The sequence below is a fragment of the Corvus brachyrhynchos genome, unplaced genomic scaffold, assembly GCF_000691975.1.
Source record: "Corvus brachyrhynchos isolate BGI_N302 unplaced genomic scaffold, ASM69197v1 scaffold125, whole genome shotgun sequence".
Classification (NCBI taxonomy): domain Eukaryota; kingdom Metazoa; phylum Chordata; class Aves; order Passeriformes; family Corvidae; genus Corvus; species Corvus brachyrhynchos.
The window spans coordinates 44252-58299 of NW_008238342.1; the positions used below are offsets into that span (position 1 = coordinate 44252).

Below are 14048 nucleotides of genomic sequence, written 5' to 3' on the forward strand. Positions count from 1 at the left end.
CGAGTCCTGGGAAGGCCTGGAGCTGTCCGGGAGCTCCCGGTGTGCTGCCGGCGCCCGCCCCTGGCACGGGGACGCCGGAGAGGGAGACAGATGGCCCCGCCACCGATTCTCCATCGTGTTCTGCGCTGTTTAGCGAAACGCAGCGTTTAGGCAGTTACCACTCGTTTCCTGGAGCTTTACTAGCTTGGGTTTTAACCTTGAGAGCCGAATAGCAACATCTGAACAAATAATTACTTCACGTTTTCCGGATCTGGTGGTGTTAGTCTGGGCCCAGTACCAGGGAAGTTGATACATCCGTGTCTGAAAAATTTTTCAGTTGTTTTAAGTGCCGTGCGTTGGCAGCTTTAGTGGCCTCATTTCCATTGCTCTCATGGGGAAAAGGAAAGTTTTCCGTGTGTGAGGTGCTTATCAGGCTGGTGTAGCTCGTGGGAAGCTGCCCTGGCTGGATCCAGGAGATGGCTGCTTCTGGCCTTGTATGTTCTCTCTGGTGTTGTTTTAAATACCTGTGTGGCTTGTTTCCTTCAGAGCAAGGTGGTCACTCAAGCCTTGGAGACAGGCTTGTCCTACGTCATAAAGAACTGGTGTAATTACGACTTACTGTAGTAGGAGCTATGACTGACCTACTCAGCTGCTTTAACATCTAGAATAAATACGTTGCATTTTTGTGCCTAAATGTGTCATGGGAGCTGCAGTTCTCATGTCTAGGCTGTTCTCTGCACTCATGAATGCTTGCATCAGCTGCTGTCTGATGCAGGTGATCACAGGGCCAGGGACGAGTTCATGGAGTGTCCTGGTTTGAATATAGTTTGTATTCAGTAAAACTGGTTTTCTTGCACAGTGAATTAATTTGACATTGGGGTCATTCCTGGGATCTGCAGTGAAGTTCCACCTCTGGGCATGACAGAGAATAAAGATGATGGCAGATAACACAGTTGAGCTGTCACTGTTCTTCAGGCTTTGGTATGAGTGTGAGTGCAGGTGCCTTCCAGAACTTCTGTGGCTCTGGTTGCTGGGAGCCAAATACTTTGATACTGATGTAAAGTTGGTGAAACTTTTTAAAGCCTGTGAAGTTGAGGAGAGTGAAGACACGTGAAGACTGGGATAGATGGTAAGAACTTCGTTGTGTTGAACTGCAACTTAAAATTTTCAGAGCTGTGTGTGAATGAAACTCATTGGTGGGAACGTGCCCAGAGCTGAGGCACAGCAGGGGTGGCACAGGCTTATTTTGTGAGGGGAGGTAGTCTGTTAATGTCTGTTCAGTTTTTTAAAAATCCTGAAATGTACATAATCCTACTGACGATCTGAAAGTTCTTTGAATCCTGCAGTTTTGTGAAGCTTCAGGCAATAATATTAGAGAGTGCTGTGCTTTGAGCAGCCAGAAAATTTGAGTGCTGCTTGATCTTAGTAATTTTGCATCTCACCATAGACATAAGTCAGTGTAGTGTAATGACACCTGAACTAACTTGATCAGGGCAGGGGTGATGTCTGCTTCTTAGACATGCCTGTGTTTATTCAGACTAAGGAAATGGGATTTATTTGTGACTTCTGTTGGAATCCCTGCCGTTTGCCACTGTCACAGCAGTTCAGAGGATCATTGGCTTCAGTCTTGAGTTGCATTTGGTCTATGAAAGTGATTGTGTTTCCCCCCCTGTCTGTTTGTTCACTTGCTAATTTTCTGTAAATTGGGATTTTGACTGTGTAGGCACTTGAAGTAAGGAGCAGCTATATGGAGATGGATGTGAGAAGGAGCCATGTGGTCTACAGAGGAGAAAACCCCTTATGGGAATTTGGCTCTGAGAGCAGAAACAGGACAGGAATTTTTAACTTTTTTTCACACAGGAAAAGCATCCATGTTTGTTGTGTTTGTACTGGAGGCTGCAGTTCTTTCAGTAGAAAACCTGCAGCTTTGTAGTTTGTCAGAGCTTAAATGGTATCAGAAAGTTTGGACTAAGCCAATGTGCTGAGCAGAGAAAAGGAATAAAGAAAACTTGGAAACACCTACCTCAGAAAGCCAGAACACGAACAGCCGGGTTATCAGGCTGGTTCATTTATGTCATGACTTGTTAAAGCAAATGTGACCTAAGGCTCCTGCTGAGTACTTGTTGAAGCCCTTGGTGAACAAAATATTTCAGGCTTAGGCCTCCTCCTCAGGTTGTGGAGTGTGATGTGTTCTGAGTAGGTGTTGGGTGTGCAGAGAAGCCTGGCTTGCCCTGCTTGGCTGGGGTGGCCCTGCTCAAGGCCCCCTGGGTTTAATGCTGAAAACCCATCTCCTGCATCCAGGAGTTGTCTGGGTGTGTTCAGTGTGGTTAGGCTGCAGACACTCTGTCTCTGTAGGCACAAGAGATCCTTTATGGTGGTTCAGATGTCTTTTCCTTCACAAAGAGAGTGATTTGGGGCAGGGGGGCTGGTTCCTTCTTAGAAACTGTTACATCCGATCGAGGCATGATTTTAGGTTTGTTTCACATGAGAGAATAAAAACCTCTCCAGCGTCTTGAAGAGCATCTTCATGGAAATGAGTCAGCCACTTGTGCTTGTTCCCAAGGCTGTGGACTGTGTCCATGCAGGCAGCTTTCCTGCTGTCCCAGCAGGCTGGGGAGGACCAGGAGGAAGCAGATGTGTAACCAGTTGGACAGACTGTGATTTCTGTGCATTACAGGAGTGTGATTCACACCACTATCTAAGGAAGCAACAGAGGAAAGCCCTTTGGCAGAACTCCTTTGAAGATCATTCCAGCACAGCGTATGCAACTAAAGACACACTTCAGCAGTTTGAAAGCCTCAGTGTCCCGTGTTTGTGCAGGCTTTGGGGATGTTGTGCTTCAGACACCCATATGAGCAGTTTGCTGCCTTTAGTAGAGCCTTTATGAAACGTGTGTTTCAGAAAATGGGAAGAATATCACAAGAATAGCATGTGTAGGAGAATGAGAAGTGCAAAGAAGGGTTCCGTTGTGGGGAGAGGGCAACCAGCAGACTTCAGGGTGTAGCTGAGCAGGAAGTTGGACAACTGCTTTTTGGTGAAGTGCTGGTCCTTTCCTGAGTGAGGGTGTTCATGATGGTGAACTACAACTCGGTGAGAACATTCTTCCATTACTGGATAAAAAACATTGGAAAAAGTCTCTAAAATTGTTGTATTTAACATATGCTATGGTGTGACAGTCCAGGCAGATGTGTGTAACAAACTGACCAACAGCTGGGATGTCAGCATGTGTCTGAAGTGAAACAAAAGGCCTTAATGTGTTGGAAAAAATCCCTCAGGTCTGCAGATGATGAATAGGTTAAAAGTGAGTCTGGGGTTAGTGCCTTCCTCACAGTCAGGCAAGGGGAATTAAGCTGCTTTGCTGGCTGAAGAGCGCATTAACAGCTTTTAATCACTTGGTGTCTGAGGTTCAGTTTCTCACCTCTGGGGAGGGATAAGGATGAGACCTTTGCCATTTCACGGTTTTCAGAGCTGATGCAGGTCTTGCTGTATCACCAGCCCCTTCTAGGTTTCCCCCTCATCCAGACTGTTCTTGTCAAGACAGTTGGCAAATCTTGCCTTTAATAAATCTGGGAATGAATGTGTCTCACAAGTGGAAGCGATGTGTGATTGGACTGTGTGCTTTGGTGGGGTTAAATTTTCTTCTGATGTTGGGTGGTGCTGTATTACTGCAAAATTGGAGTCCACAATGGTCATAAAATAGAGACGGTAGCCAGTCTGTCAGAGAGTCACAGCTTTAACATATTTTCAGCTGCACTAATTAGTAGATGGCAGGAAACTTGGACTACAGGAAGAGTAGCAGAAGCTGTGAACTCTGTCAGTTTTCCCTTGTAATTGACACAGTTGAGGTTGAGGCTGAGGACCAGTTTGGGAAGAGTGTTATAAGTATTAAATGAGGGGTGATTATTGAGCTGCTAAGGAACTCTTGACTTTTACAGATGATTTTCGATCCTACTATGAGCAAGAAGAAGAAGAAAAAGAAGAAGCCCTTCATGCTGGATGAGGAAGGAGGAGGAGACACACAAATGGAAGAGACTCAGCAATCAGAAACAAAGGAAGTTGAACCAGAGCCAACAGAAGACAAAGATGTTGAAGCAGATGAAGAAGACAGCAGGAAGAAAGGTAAAGTGAATCCATGTAGATAAACTCTCAAACGTGCTGTTTTGAGACTACAAGGCCTGTTTTGAGAATCTGGCATCCCAGAGTACAATGTCAGAGCCGCGGTTTGTTCGGAGATTTGTGAGTAATCTGTGCTGCTTGTTTGGAGGGCAGATTGCTCTCCTGCTTGGCATCACATTCACAGACATCACCAAGTTCCCAGAGGCTAATGTAATTTCCATTTTTCTGACTCAAACAGTCTTTTGTGTGAGGCAGTGGAAAGAGACTCTCTAAAATAGTGTGGAGTTTTAAATCTTCCACGTGCAGGTGTTGCAGTAATTCCACAAATATGGCTCTTCATCATTTGAACAATTAAGCGATAGCGCGAATAACAGAAACATGGTTAAAGGAGTTTCTAGTTTTTGGACAATTCTGAATGTTATAACCAGAGTGTTCTTTGGAATCTTTCAGGAAGTAAGTGTGTGATTGTGTATAAAATCTTGCTTTTTAAATTGAGGCCAATGTCATTTCAAGATTACCTAATTCAGAGACTGCCATTAACTTAAATCCGTTTGTTGATAAAATTGGCTCCTGCTGTAGACCAAAGAAACTGTACCTTCCTCCTGCAGTTCTCTTGTCATTTTTTTTGTCCAAGCATATCTAATGACAAAAGTAACTAATTTATCTTGTACAGCAGAAGGAAAGATGAAACATTTAAAGAATCAAAAGACACAGTTAGAAGATGCAGAAACTAAAACAGTATTTGGGGGCAGCGGGGAATGTTCTCTTCAAAACCTGAAGGATATCCACAGGGGTTACAGATTGTTGCTCATGTCTTACTGTAATGTTTTAAAGGTTTGGATGTAAATTAGAAACCTTAATGTCTGAACTGTTTCTACAGTTACACTTCTTTAGGCAATCCTTTGTTCTTTAGATACAACAGATGACTTGGATGATTTAAACTTCTTCAATCAAAAGAAAAAGAAGAAAAAAACAAAAAAGATATTTGATATAGATGAAGCAGAAGAAGGTGTAAAGGTTTGTTTACGTAACTTGACTATGGCTGAAAACTCTCTTGCTTTCATTTTCTTGAGTTTAGCAGTGCAGGAGTTGTTTCAAGTCTGTCATTGTGTCTTAATGCAGTTCATAATTAAACTTTACGCGTCTTTCATTTTTTTTGATGAACGTGTTGCTCCTGCCTGGGCTTTTTGTCCAGAAGTGGAAAAACCTGCCTGCTCTGCACAAAGAGCAAATAATTCAGCAGTATGTAGGAAGGGTTGGTTAACCTCAAGGTTAGTTGTCTTTTGGGGTTGGAGAGGTAACTGGATGTCAGAAGCCACACACAGAACAGTCCTCTAAAGGCCAGCCCTTCAAATAAAGTGCACATATCTGCCAAGAAATCTGTTTTCACTCTGGTGTTTTCTTTAGAAAGGATTGGCTACTGTGCTGTGTTCCTGAAGGTGTACAAGATATTTTTACTCTTCTCAAGTTTTATTCCAAGTAGTGTTTTTGTATCACATGTCAGTGTAACTGGCAAGCCCAGAGAGCAAGAGGACAGAGAAATGTTACGTTATGTATAAACCTCCTCTTCAGATTCTGCCTTTTGGGGAAGAAAATGTTCCTCTGATCTAGCCCAGAAGACAAAATACTTGCTCTGTGTTCTTTCAGAGTGCAGAACTGTGATAGCAAACTGGAGTAGCACAGCTTTGCTTTCCCTTACTGCCTGCCACGAAGGGTGTTTTGTTCCCTCCTGCCCTCAGATGGCTGCTGCCCTTAAGTATAGCCTGACCTTGTTCCTGGCTAGCCAGAAGTTAAGCCAGAAAGTGCAAATCTGGCCCTGCTCCTGGCAGCAGTACAGGGCTCTCTTGAACATGCTGGAATTCCATTCTTACCTGTTGGGTTCCAGGGCTGTGGTGGATGTTACCCGTATTCACTTCTGTAGTGTGCAGCTGGTATTATTTCTGATGCTGTGCAGTGGAGGTCTGTGTTTAACACTGGATAAACTACAGCCTTACTTCTTTGCAGGAATTGAAAATTGAAGGAGATGTGCCAGAGACAGTAGAACCTGAAGATGACCTTGATATCATGCTGGGCAATAAAAAGAAGAAAAAGAAGAATGTGAAGTTTCCAGATGAAGATGAGATAATGGAAAAGGATGAAGGTATAACCTAGCTCAGTGAGATGTTGCAAGTGAAATGTATTCTACCTTGTATGTGAATAAGTTCTGTTCAAGTGCCTTTTTAGTTCCAGAGTTTGTCAGAAAAGTGTTCTTTAAAAGCACTGTATAAATTTCCCATGAGTGCTGGTGTCCCCTGTTGACAAACAGAGGAGACTTGAGTCCACATCTTAGTGGAATTTTATTTCATGTAAGCATGAGGTTAAAGAATGTCTCTTAATGAATCCCCAAAAACTTTCTTTACAGCATTTGAGGATGAAGATAGCAAAAAAGATGATGGAATTTCTTTTAGCCTTCAGTCAGGACCTGCGTGGGCAGGCTCAGAAAGGGACTACACATATGATGAGGTAATGTTCCAGAGACTTTTAAAACATATTTGCTATGTTCATCTGCCTCAGTAGAGCCTTATGCTCGTATTTCCTATTTCTAACTTCAAAGTAAAGGACTTGCAGTCAGAAGCTCATTAGCAGACAGCTAACAAAGCATGTCTTCTATCGCAGTCATTTTCATATGGGGCAATACTGGTCATAGTTCAGACACCTCTGCCATGGGCAGAGCAAATCCGTGGGGAAACAGTGTTGGGATTTTGCATTTATCAGAACGTTTTAAGTGTGTTCTGAAGCAGGTGGGGAAATGCTCTTAGGCAAAGGTACTCTGATATTCACTGTGAATGCTGTTGCAGGTGGCTTTTAGAGGTGAGGTACTTTGAGACATGGAAAATGCTCACGTGGGTGTGAATCCCTTCTTTTGCAGTTGCTCAATAGAGTTTTTAATATCATGCGGGAAAAGAACCCGGACATGGTGGCTGGAGAGAAGCGGAAATTTGTCATGAAGCCCCCGCAGGTTGTGAGAGTAGGGACCAAGAAAACATCTTTTGTCAACTTCACAGATATCTGCAAATTGTAAGTTTCCTCTTTGGATTTCCCAGGAATAGCAGATGGATACACTGCTCTGTGCTCCTGTGTTGAAAGCAGTGTTTTCTGGCAAGTGGCTGTGGCCAGGAGTGGAAGCTATTTCAGTCAGAGAGCTCATTACATTGCTCTGTGAGAAGATATTTCTGAAAATAATTTATTGAGATAATTTCTAATTTTATACTTAAAATACGAAAGTGGTACATGGGCTCTTGGGCTGAAACTTGGTGAGTTCATTGGCTTCTGTCAAGCTGGGTCACCAGTGGTACTTATGTGCAAGCCTTGAGGAGAAGGGTGGGAAAGGTTCTTTCTAATTTGAGCTGACTACAAATACTGTTCTCTCAGTAAATGGTGTGGACTCCAGTAGTGTTTTCCCACTGTTTTCTGCAGTGAGATATCTATGTCTTAATTATGTCTTGTGAAGACAGATCTGTTCTTTGTGAGCACTTCTGGGAATGCAGATCTATGGGTGTCATAAATGTGCCAGAAAACCCAGGGAGTTTTTAATGGTAGCTACTAACATTTTTCCAGGGGATGGGACAGTTGGAATGAAAAATCTCTAATAGAAAACTTCTGTTCCCTAGTTGCTGTAATTTTGAGTTTGGTTTGGTGGGGATGGTGGGAGGTTTTTTTGTGTGGACTCTTGAGGTTTCTAATGTCCTCAGTCATTGTGTGTGTGTACTCTTTGGTGCAGGCCCTCTGGCACTGCTCCCTTTGAAACTTGGTAACTTAAATTGGATTTACCCTGCCAGTCCTGCATAAATACCAAATTTCTCTGAAAGGGAAAGGTTAAACATTTCCTTACTTTATTTTTAGATTACATCGTCAGCCAAAACATCTCCTGGCATTTTTGTTGGCAGAATTGGGTACAAGGTAAGGCTGCTGGGCTGTGGGTGTGCTTAGGCTCAGTATTGATCAAATATAACATTTTTGGGATTAGATGTTTATACATGTGCTGGAACGTGAGGCTTTTGTTCCCTGCACTTCAGTGCTGTGCTGGGTGATTGAGGAGAGAACATTTTAGTGAGGAGGTACAGAGTCCTCCTTTCCAAGTCTTCCAAGTCCTAGGGAATGGTCTTGTTCACTCCCATGAGATAAGCAGGTGAGGGTTGTGCCTGGGCAAAACTTCCTGTAGGAAGTAGCTCTAAATACCTCAGAATTTTGCATTTTTTTCCCTCACAAAGTGATTCTGGCTGTGCTTTTCTTGAAGAACACATCCTTACCTTGCTTCATGTTCCTGATTTGTTTTAACACTTCACACCTGCAAATGAAATAATTAATTTTCTCTTTTCAATTAGTGGTTCAATAGATGGTAACAACCAACTGGTAATCAAAGGAAGATTCCAGCAAAAACAGATAGAAAATGTCTTGAGAAGATATATCAGTAAGTAGAACCTCTTTTCCCACTCCAAATTTCTCTCAGGCCCCTTGTGATGCCCAGGGGCCCATGTATGGCCCAGGTGTGTGCCCACCATGGAAAAGGCTGAGGAGCCACAACTTCCCTTTATCATGGAATAATGCAAATACAGGTGGTTCTGCCATGGTTAGGCCACATGGGCTGTACTCAGTCCTGCACTAAAACGTGCCAAGGAAAACAGAGCATTTGAGAACTGCTTGTTTTCATCTCAGTTTCGTGTCTTGGCTTTGATGAGGACTCTGGACAACAACAGTAATTGTTGATTTTGTAGTCTGTTGTACCCATGAATTGACAGATGCAGTGTGTGTGTGTGTCACTGCTGGGCAGAGGACTCAGATTATGTGTCACAGAGCTCCTGCTTCAGTGCTGTGTCAGTACCAGCGTTGCTGACAGCTGGGAATGCTGCTTCAGCAGAGGAACCCGGGCAACACCAGTGGGAAGTCTGTCCTGGTTATTGATTTTCAAACACCCGTGTCAGTGCAGGATGTACCACATCCTCTTTGTTAACCAGGGGCAATTTTTAGGTTTTCATCATCAGCCTCTTTGAGGTAGTAGGTGTGTTTGAACAGCTTTTCAGGACAGCTGTTGCACAGCTGCTGCTGCTCGATTAACCGCCCGTTCCTTCCCCGCAGAGGAGTACGTCACCTGTCACACGTGCCGCTCCCCCGACACCATCCTGCAGAAGGACACCAGGTTATACTTCCTGCAGTGCGAGACCTGCCACTCCCGCTGCTCCGTGGCCAGCATCAAAACCGGCTTCCAGGCTGTCACAGGCAAGAGAGCACAGCTCCGTGCCAAAGCTAACTAGGTTTGCTAATCAACACTGGAGGTGGCAAAGTGTTCTGGGGAGATGGGACTGGACAGGTTTACAATCGGAGTGGATTTACCATTGTATTAAAGCAAGGCTGTAAAAACGACAAGAAATTTGGCTTTTGATTGATTGGTCTGTGAAATCCTTGCAAGATGCAGATCCTCAAGCTGTTCACATACATTTGCTCATTGAATATATTTTACCAACTGTAAGGAGCGTGATGGGAAAGGAGGTGCTTTTTAATCCGTTCAGACTTCTGTAAAACACGAGATAAATTAAAGATACTATAACAGTGAGTGTCTTGGATTTGGATTTTTCCTTCAGTTTCCTCTTCCAACACTGGTGGGAATGGTTGGCGTGTTGTTCTGCAGATCATGTCACTGAGCTATGTCCAAGACCCAGAATGAAGTTTTAAGATAAAGGTTATTTTGCTTTTACATAACAGACTTATTTTAGTTCTGCTGTCATGAAACGGAGAAAGCAGTCACAGAGTCCCAGGGCTGACAGGCCAACACGAGCCCTGCTCCTGCTTGCACAGCCGTGGGTGCATTGTGCACAGACAGGGGCTCAGGGTATGCTGGTACTGCTTAATTAGGCAAAAATAGCTCTGAGAGAGTTCAGACACCAGATTGATGCTGAATCTTAACACAGAATCAATAAACTGTACTGTAAGTTTTCATAGTGTCATAGTACTAAATTTTGCAATTTCTAATAGAGAAACGTTTATATTTCTGAAGTCCTGCACTCTTCATCACTTTAAAAAGAATCTAAATGCAGCAAAAAACAAATAGTAGGTCTAAATGCCATTGTATGGTGGCTGCAATACAGTCTTCTATAAATCTCGAATTTGCAGGGGACACTGCCAAGTAATTTGGGTTCCAAATTAACACTTTTTGCTTCAGGATCTTCCCATGCCCTTCGTCTGCTGGCAGTGGCAGTGACCTCGAGGGGACACCTGGTGCTGTCCTCGCTGGGTTTTGTGTAGAAATTGTTCCAGCTGGGGAGTACAAAGATGCAAATGCGGAGTGAAATTCCCCCCTGGGTTGCAGAAGTGGGGACAGTTGTCACTTGATTGCTAAAATGTCCCAGGGGGAGGGAAAGGTGCAGCAGCTCAGGGCCCCAGGCACCCACCCCTGCAGGTCAGGGGAGCAGCCTCCTCCACAGAGGAACTGGTCCTTCTGAAGGCAATAAAGCAAACACCACAACTTGAAGGGTTTCTACTAAGTTTTAACCTTTGTATGTTAACACAGAGCACAGTACTGCTGGGAAGTCACTCACTTGCTATTTGAAAACTTTGACAGCACTGTAAGGTGAAAAATCAAGGTTTTATGGTTGGTTTCTTAAAAGCATTTTGAATTTCAAGTGAGCTATAACAATGTTGGATGTATCTTAAAGTGAATAAAGCCAGGATCAGTGCCTCTTGTAACATCATTGTTGTATTGTTTCTTCCTCTAGCAAAGAGTCTCCTGTTGGGAGTAATACCTTGGAGAAGTGCAAGTTGCCTTTTTGTTCTGGTGGCTTGCTGGTGGGACACCCTGAAATAGTTGAAGAACAATGATACTTTGTTCTAAAATGCTTGTTTTTCCCTGGGTCAAATACCTTTAACATACTTCAAAAAAATACAGTGTGGCCTTGAGCTGGTGCTGTATTTCAGTGCTTTAAATGAAAAGTTCCATTTAGTGAAATTGGATCAAAAAGATCCAAGTTGCATAATAAAGGAATAAATAATTGCTCCAACCTCTCAGCTGTGAGCTCTGGCTCACAGGAGAGTTTCATAGGTGTATTTTGTAGATGTGCTTTGAGTCTGTGCATGAAACCCTCAGGGCTTTTAATGACTAACATTTGAGTGCAGCATCTTGAGCTGTAGGCTCAGATCTTGCTGTGGAATGACCTCCCTAATGCAGGAAAAGTCTGTGTCTAGGAGCAGATACTGGTTGGGCTTTATTTTTCTTAGAAAAAACTTCCAGAGTACATTCAAAAAGTGTTGTATGAACACAAATGCCTCTTAGGAGGCTGATGTGAGTTTGAAGTGCAGTTGTGCTCAGAGGCAAAAGAGTTTCTACTTGAGCTGGCTGTGAGAAACAGCTTAAGGATGGTGTTCTTAACAGAGGAAGAAGGAGGTGGTAGCTGTGGTTGCCCTGGGTCTGTGTGCAGACATCTTTCTGGAGACAAAGCTGTGTTCTCCATGTTTTTTTTCTCTCTGAGCTGGAAATCGGCAGTGTGGAGATGTGGGAGCCAGATTTTGGGTACTGACAGGCCCTGGGTGACCAAGAGCTGAGCTGCTCCTCTCCATGGATTTTGCTATGCCCAGTTCTCCACCTGATCCAAGTAATCTGAGCAATGCAGGACTGTTCCTTCCCAGCAGTGAAGGTGAGATGCCTTCCAGCCCAGAACATTCAAGAGAAAGTCATCTGAGATTTGTTCCTGGAGGAGTTGGGAGAACCAGACAGGAGAATTGCTGTTGTGGTCAGTCAGCCTGAGATTTACTGATGTCTTGGAAGAATAATCTCTTTATGCCCCCCCCCTTCTGCCAGGACATGCTTTTATCTCCGCTGTCAGGTGGTTGCAGCTTGAAGGGTTGACGACCTTGCTCACATCCCTGCAGTAACCAGGGTAATGGGAACATCTCATTCCCTAATTCAGCACAAATCCAGTGGGATCAGCTGCCTTGAGGTTCCTGTGCTTCTGTTCTGCTGAAATCACTGGTGGCTACTATGAAAATCAGTGAGAATAAACTCCATTGCTGGGAGTTTCTGGCCAGAGCAAGAATTCAATCACTTTTTGTAACCACAACTGGTGTAAAGGAGGAGCATTTATGAAATGCCTCCATCGAGAGCTGGGAGTTTCTGGTGGTCCCAGGCCTGTGACATTGTGCAGTGTGTCATCCAGGACTGGCCACCTCACCCTGAGATCCCTGGTTTGGGGCAGCTTCTCAGGGAGACTGGGGCACCTGGGGTTGTCTGCAAGGAGAGGAAAAAACCAGATTTTCAAAGCTGCTGCTACCAGGACAGGGTTTGTCATGAATTTCAGGGGGTGTTGAGCTTTAATCAGGTGAAAAGACCTGAGGTGGTGGCTGGTGGAGGAGGCACAGGAATAGAAACAGCAGGAAGTTCCTGAAAGTCAAGAAAAGGGGAAGTTGAGTGTGATGCTGACAGCTGAGAATCATTAGAATTTATCTGTTCATCTTGTGAATAACATTTCTCCAGCTCTCCATTCTGCCCCTGTGCTCAGTTTTTCTCTAGAGGTTTACTCCTGATTACTGGAATAGTATCCAAGAAGGGGAGAGTCCCGGCTTTGAGAAGGATGTGAACACAGATGTTGAACAGAAATCAGCGGCTGCACAAGAATTTACCAGTTCAGAATCAGGCTGGATGGAGAGCAAACTGCAAAGCCTCTCCAGCTCCTAAAAGAATTACTGGATTTTCTGTTTCTGAATTGTTCCTGCCATGGTGAAGGTCAGTGCCTTGTTGCCAGAGTAGCAGAGGACCCGGGTCCCAGGGGGATCAGGACAAGCCTGTCCTGGGGAAAACCTTTCCTAGGCTTTTGGCAGCAGTGCCCACTTCTGGAGTCTGCAGAGGGTGGGATTCTCTCAATGGCCATGGGAGCAGCCAGGGTTAGGCTGGACCTGTCTGGCTTTGCTCCTCATTCTGCTCTCTGCATTTATAGGGACATTTGGCAGTTCACAGCTTGCTCTGGTTCCAGGGGTTTGGGCACCTTGGGAAAACTCAACTGGCTCCAGTTTGGGATAATAGCTAAAAGGATTTGGGGTGAACAGTAAAATCCTATGGCAGAGAAAGGAGCACAATTCCCTGTGTCCTTTCCCTCAAACGCAGAGAGCTGAGGGAGCAGAAAGGTTGCTCTGATCTGATCAGTTGCTTAAAGGATCTCATGACAGGAGGAGGAAAAAGGCTTTTGAAGGAAGATGTTACAGGGAAATACCCTCCTGAAGAGAAACAAGTTCCAGGGCTGCTGCTGATCCTTAACACATTATCTCACCTGGACATGGCTTTGCTTTGAAGGGACCTCACCAGTCCCTGAGCTAAGAAGTTTGGTGTTTGCAGCTCTTTCATTATTTTATCTATTTCAGTGATGAAGACAGGGAAGCGCCTCCAGAGGCTGTTCAGCCAGTGTTTAGTTTTTAGAGAAAGCCTGAACGCTGCTTTTCCTGCAGGTTTTTCACCATACGTGGACTTAGATAAGCTCCACGTAAACATTGCCTTAGGTATCACACGCATAACCCTGTGTGTTCCTACACATCCTCCGTACCCAGTGGCTGTCAGTCTGTCAGTCTGCCCCAAACCCATGGGAACAGGTCTTTATACAGAACTAGAAATTCCAGCTGGCCCTGGAAATGTGTTGCTGCCCAACAGACCTGAGGAATTGGGTTTTCCTCACTGGAAGAAAAACACTTTCTCACTTCCCTCTGCCCTTGTCTATAAGCCCAGGCTCACTCCTTGCTGCCTGAGCTTGCTGTTCATCCTTTTTCCTTTTTGCATATTGCAAACACCTGCATAATTCTGAAATAAAACACTTTACCTCTGTGGTGGGAAGCATTTTTCTGCCCAATACCCACCAGAAATGTGTGGTACATCCCTTCCTCCCTCTCTTTTCAGCCCATTGCATCTCCCACAGTGGTCTCTGGACTCACAGAAGTTTTGT

At 44.4% G+C, this 14048-nt stretch overlaps 1 protein-coding gene across 2 annotated transcripts; it reads left to right on the forward strand.

Moving 5' to 3' along the window:
- Nucleotides 1-1085: 1085 nt before the first annotated feature.
- Nucleotides 1086-10815, forward strand: EIF2S2 (eukaryotic translation initiation factor 2 subunit beta). 2 transcript variants are annotated; one of them, XM_017735131.1, is made up of 9 exons: nucleotides 1086-1108; nucleotides 3915-4098; nucleotides 5009-5112; nucleotides 6100-6235; nucleotides 6497-6597; nucleotides 7004-7152; nucleotides 7978-8034; nucleotides 8460-8545; nucleotides 9211-10815. In XM_017735131.1, exons 1-9 carry the CDS (start codon nucleotides 1106-1108, stop codon nucleotides 9384-9386), a joined length of 996 nt encoding a protein of 331 aa, XP_017590620.1. In that variant the 5' UTR covers nucleotides 1086-1105; the 3' UTR covers nucleotides 9387-10815. The 2 variants fall into 2 exon arrangements, with proteins under 2 accessions (XP_017590620.1, XP_008632568.2); XM_008634346.2 differs by lacking the exon at nucleotides 1086-1108 and adding an exon at nucleotides 3037-3069.
- Nucleotides 10816-14048: the final 3233 nt, after the last annotated feature.